Source organism: Eptatretus burgeri, chromosome 18, assembly GCF_056783735.1.
Source record: "Eptatretus burgeri isolate ZD-2024b chromosome 18, Ebu_testis_v1, whole genome shotgun sequence".
Taxonomy (NCBI): Eukaryota; Metazoa; Chordata; class Myxini; order Myxiniformes; family Myxinidae; genus Eptatretus; species Eptatretus burgeri.
In genome coordinates this window covers 46144780-46150779 of record NC_140978.1, presented here as the reverse complement: position 1 = coordinate 46150779, position 6000 = coordinate 46144780, and the positions used below count along the sequence as shown (strand labels likewise).

The following is a 6000-nucleotide window of genomic DNA, read 5'->3' as shown; positions in this document are numbered from 1 at the left end:
GCTGCTCCGGCACATGTTCCATCCCATACCTGACCTGACAAGTAGTTCCGGGGAGCTTATGGGATGGCACGTCGTCGGTCCGTTCACAAATACTTGCAAGTTCTTCTCAGAAACTACACGTATGATTTCAATGAAATTTGACCACAACCATCATCACCTTTGATGGCATAAAAAAGAGGGCCTGAAGGGGTCTACAAAGGGAGTTTTTTGGGGGGTGGGGGGGTGGGGTTGGTTTCCCCCCCCCCAGAGGTATTTGCTTTCTTCTCAATAACAATACACACAATTCTGATGAAAATTCACTCCAACCTTCATCACCCATGATGGACCAAAATTTGTTCATGACATTAGAAAAATCTGGCTCTATAGGGGCTAAGGGGGGGGTTGCCCCCCAAAATATGCATTTGCTTTCTTCTTAGAAACTATACATGCAATTCCGATGAAACTTGACCACCACCTTCATCACCCGTGATGCACTAAAGTTTATTCACGAGATTTAAAAAAAATTGTGGTCAAAGGGGTTTTACAAGGAGGGGGATTGCCCCCCAAAATATGTGTTTGCTTTCTTTTCTGAAGCCACACACACAATTTTGATGAAACTTGACCACAACCTTTATCACCCATGATGTACCATGGTTTGCTCATGGCATTAAAAAATAAATCCATAGGTATTTACTTTCTTCTCCATTATATATTTTGTGGGTCATCCATGCCTACCAGTGGTTCCCTGGTTATCTTATCCAGCCATTACCAGGTGAGTGCCCTGGGGTATTGCCCCCATGTTTAATATCTCTGTGAGGTTAGCTCCAGCTATCAGTGGTACAACTTTGGTGTTCTTCAGCTTCCAGGATCTTCTCACTTCATTGTAGAGGTCTTGGTGTCTTTTTATTTTCATACTCCTCCCTTTCTCCCTCTCACACCCTCCTCACACCCTTCCCTCCCACAGTGTATAGCACCATTGGTGAGGTGTAGCTCTTCCCACCTCCCCCTTCCTTGCTTCCCCTCCCTCCTGCCGACTTTCTCTCCACTCCACCTCTCTCTCCCCCCCCCCTTTCAATACCCCCATCAGCAAAGTGATGGGGTTGTACTTTCTCGTCTAAAATAGAGCACAGAGCATGCTATTGATTTGAGGTGACCTCTGTTTCGACACAGGCATCCCTTGAGTCTTCCACGCATGTTTCCAATGACTCTGCGTAGCATCTCCAAATAAATTCCGACAATTTATTGACGGTATGATGTAAATGGTATAATGTGGACAATAGGACGTAGGGTGACGTGTAATTTTCCAACCGTATTTTGGTTGGTCTGTTATTCTATCTGTCTGTCTGTATGATAATCACCTACAAGTCACATTTTTACTCCGTTCTTCATGAAACTTAACCACCTGGTAGAGGTAGTGACAAGCTTGAAGCTTATAGTTTGAGGTTAATGGGTCAAAAGGTTAATCACAAATGTTCAATTTTCATCCGATTGACGATATCTGTACATATATACTGCATATAAAACCGAAAAACACAGGTGGATGGTGAACCGTTGTTGAGGTGAAACCTCAGTCGACTCATGTGAGTATGTCTATTAATTACCACTGCCAGAGGTTATGTTTTCACCAATGTCTGTCTGTGAGCCGGATATCTCAAAACGTTATGGACGGATTTGGAGGACAGGTTGAGTGTGTGACAAGGACAAATTTATATGAAATGCGCTGCTCTGGCGCATGCTCCCATACCTGACCTGACTTGACTTGAGATGGTGGTGAACAGCCGTCTTTAATACCTGGAGGGAGGAAGATTGCAGAGTGTGGAAGGTGGTTCCAAAGGCAGGAAAGAGAGAGGAATAAATGAATGGAGGTGAGCAGTGATCCTGGATTTTGGCAGTTTCACCAGGAGGGGATTAAGGTTCGTGCTGGTGGATTGCTGGTTGCTGGTGGACCACATGTGTCCTGCAGATACCTGGGGTGACAAAGTATGGAGAGGGCAGAGGGTCCAAGTGCAGAAATGAGGCGAAATTAGACAGAGAGACCACCGACCTGTCAGCGATGGCGAAGTGATAGGCCAATAGACAGCTTCACCTTGAGAGATTCCAATGATATTGAAGGCCTTTGTTTCAACAGCATCAAGCTACGCAGGTTGGCCTTGGATTCCATAGGCAGACAGTTTGGAGGGCAAGGTGGGATGTCAAACTATCAAAAACTCGAGATATGTCCAGAGAGACAGCCTTGATCTCATGTCTGATATTAAGGGCCTCTATCCATTGTTGGGATTGTAGAAGCAACATGTTTAAGGTGGAGAGATCAGGTCTGAATTTGAATCGATGATCTGAGATTAGGTTGTTGGAGAAAAGGAATGATTTTATATCAACTGCAATGATGGATTGCATGACCTTGGTGATTGGAAGCAAACTGATTGGGCTGTAGTTAAGGGAATCCGTTTTTGGACCTTTTTATGTAATGTTGCGACATTGGCTGATTTCCAAGGAGATGGAAGATGAGCTATGGTAAATGACAGGGTGAAAAAGGCAGAGAAAGGAAGTGTAAGAGCAGGAGAGCAGACGTGAGCTGATACCGTCCAGTCCGGTTGCAGAGTCAGAGTCAGAGTCGAGGGTTGCCAGAAATATTTCCACCTTTTGAGGTGTAAGACATAGAATTCAGGAGCAGTTGGGTTTGACTAGGAAGGAGAGAGAAAGAGCAAGAGCAAGCGAGCGAGAAAGAGCAAGAACGATACATATACATATATATATATATATATATATATATATATATATATATATATATATATATATATATATATATATATATATATATATATATATATATATATATATATATATATATTTATTAGGTACACAATATTTTGAAGCAAACACCGAATTGAGGCATTCGGCCTTGTCACGAGGGGAGTCAGTTGTGGTGCCATTTAAAGTGAGGGAAGGGATGGAAGGGGAGCATACACCATAGACAGACTTAAAAAGGCACCACCAGGTTTGACAGTGGGAGACGAGTTTGAAAGTTCATTTTTGAGATTCAACAGATGTTTTCTGGCTCTCCTGAGAGTAGACACACACACTTGTTGTGGACTTTGTGGAATGATTCGAGATCACCTTCAAATAAATTATTTCAACCTACTAAAGCCTTCGTGTGCATAAGTTTTTAACCCATTCCATCCAATGGTGTACGAGTGCAAAGAAGTCTAACAAACAAACAATCACAACAAAACAAACGCTTTTTGTATTATCATGTGGGATGATAACTAAGAGGATGATGATAAACATTTAAAGAAAGATTTTGCAAAATCTTGTTTGAAAGAATGTGATTTCAGACTGGCACTCAGAATTTTTTCATTCTTCATTCAAAACTAAAATAAAGAACACCAGGTAATGCTAAATAACACTTACCATCATTTCATCCAACAGATCAAACCAACATACTTATCCTCCAACGCAAAGTCCGACACTCTTCAAATAAACTAGACAAATCTATGTACGCTGTCAATACTTCATGTAAAAACCACAGATACAGTTTACAAAATTACAATTCAAGAGATGAGGCCAACATGCCCCTCCCCTTGAAACCCCACCCCAATGCCCTCCCCCTATAAAAAGGATTTAATGTTCAAACCTCAACCCAAACAGAATAACATGTTACCCTCATGACAAAGACATTACACTCAAGTTAAAACTGCACCTCTTTCGACATGTACAAACTACTCAAAAATTCAAATATTGTGAATTGTATCAACTTTCATTCATTCATAAACAGCCAGGTGACCCAGAAGTAGCAGGTTCCCCTTGGTAGCCCTGACAGCATGACATACGGGTATGCAAGGTTTTGGTATTTCATGGGAATTCTGAAAAAAAATTACTCCGATGAGCAATACAGTATCGGTGGTCTTTACCCCAGGTCAAGCATGTGGCCCAAGGTCACATAAAGCATCCCAAGATCACACAACGCTTTGCAGGACATGCGACGCTTCCCAGGTAACAGGTCCACAAACTATGGCAAATGCTCATTTGGAGTGGTAGTTCATGTCCAAATTGAACTAGTCTTTCAATGGGTAGTTGTACAGATATAATTTCAGGAAAAACAAAATTCAAGGTCGTCGGTTCCCATTAAATGGTACCCTTGGTATTATTGAAATGTTTCGTGACAAAAGGTGTACAAAATCCTCGTGCATCCAAAAGAATAAACAAATTTTTTTAAAAAAAACCTTGAAGCCTTGCAAATATAGCAGACAGTTGAGGTCCAACACTTGTGGAACACGTGACAGTGATGTAAGAGGTATGTCAAGATCCTCAAGGCGTAGGGCACCGAGTTTAAACAAACAGTGCAAGGAGTCAACTTGCAGCAGCAACTATGGCCGGTTTGGTTCCGGAGCCCCCTCTCGCTCTCGACATCGGCTGTCCGACCAACGAGCGTTTATCGGGAGGTTCAAACGATTACAACTCGTCTAACTGTTGTTCTCACACCTCGACATCACTCTCTCTGTCAATGTCATGATCACCATCGTAAAATTCATTCGAAGGCTCTACCCTGGAAACACGGGAGAAAATCACAAAAAATTAAATAAACAAATGAGGGATAAACAACACTCCACGTACTGGAATCAAATGGATATCTTTGGATGCACAAAGCACGCCACGTATTTAGAGACGTACTTTGTGATGAAGTCATCGGTCCCAGGCTTGACATCCGGGTTTCCTTCGTCCCGGCGCTCGTAGCTGAGCAAATCACTCGGAACATCATGGATCTGCACGCTAGGCGCGTGGTTCAGCATTTTGAGGTTCTCAAACACAGTTTGTCGGATTTGTTCCAGGTACTGGACAACAAAATTAAATAACTGATTACATTTCTACAAAAGGACATATATCCTGGGGCGTAAACTAAGTGATGGTATATTTGTTTCCCAATGTTGATGTCAAAGTCAAAGGAATGTGTGTCCAATTTTGCATAATGGTAATAATCAGTAGTTGCTGATCAATAGTCAATAACAACAGGTTGTCAGAAAGAAATGGGATGAATCAAAATTAAGTTGTGTGCGTTTTGTGCGATTGCTTGCCTGTTTTGAGTTCTGGTTCTCAATACGTGTGCTGATGTCTGGGTGTAAGCTAAAATCAGGGGAGAAGTACTCGAGATATTCTGGGAGAAAAAGTGAGTGAGTGGGGCAAAAGAGGTCACCGGTATATTGGGGAGATGACAATCTTAAAGGGCAAGAAAACTTTGTTGGACTCATCTGCTTACCATTGTATGGAAGTTCGTCACTGATCTGTTCATCAACCACCATAGACGTCTCGTAAGTCCTGAAAGATCAAACAAAAGAGGATTCCAGGAAGGTTTCATCATCAGTTACATCATCATTAACCATGAAACGTACATGCTTAGTAAGTAGGACAGCGATCGCACCAACAGCGAGCCACATTCTTCACCGTGTAACCTCCTCCTCCAAGGACCAATAGCGGCATGTTGAAAGACTTCACGAAGGACACGCAGTCTCTGCAAGGTACATATCATTCAGTCTTTTGCGCCATTTTGGTTTGGATGAAGCAAGAAGTGGCATTAGGCACGTTATTTTCTCATAAGGGTGTGTGAATGAGTATAGAGGCCGAGACAGAGATAGATTAACTAACTGAACACACAACCAGCTACAAAAGTTGGGAATACCGCAACATTATTGCCAACAAGAGGACAAGGACAAACTAGACATAATGCGATGTCGACCAATATACTTCCACCCACATTATTCCATCATGAAACATACTTGTGCCAAGTTTGAATTTAAATCCCTTGAGCTGTTCTCAAGTATCACATTTTTACCTGACATGACCTCTGACCTTTGATCTCTTGATGCCAAAATCTAATCAGTTCATCTTTGTATCATTATACATAATTATACCAAGTTTGGTCAAAATCCCATCACTCGTTCACAAGTTAGCATGATAACAGAATTTTTACCAAATGGGACCTCTGACCTTTGACATCTTGACCCCATAATCTAATCAGTTTTTCATTTT

At 41.9% G+C, this 6000-nt stretch overlaps 1 protein-coding gene across 5 annotated transcripts in view; it reads right to left on the bottom strand.

Annotated features, from left to right (window-relative positions):
• Positions 1–3197: 3197 nt before the first annotated feature.
• Positions 3198–6000, bottom strand: part of HDAC3 (histone deacetylase 3) — a 72980-nt gene continuing 70177 nt past the window's right edge. For all 5 annotated transcript variants that reach the window (XM_085864168.1, XM_085864165.1, XM_085864170.1 and 2 more), the window contains 5 exons: positions 5393–5482; positions 5231–5289; positions 5049–5128; positions 4648–4808; positions 3198–4522 (listed from right to left, as the gene is read on the bottom strand). In XM_085864168.1, coding sequence (XP_085720294.1) covers positions 4453–4522; positions 4648–4808; positions 5049–5128; positions 5231–5289; positions 5393–5482 — 460 coding nt within the window. In that variant the 3' untranslated portion in view covers positions 3198–4452. The remainder of the gene's footprint in view (positions 4523–4647; positions 4809–5048; positions 5129–5230; positions 5290–5392; positions 5483–6000) is intronic.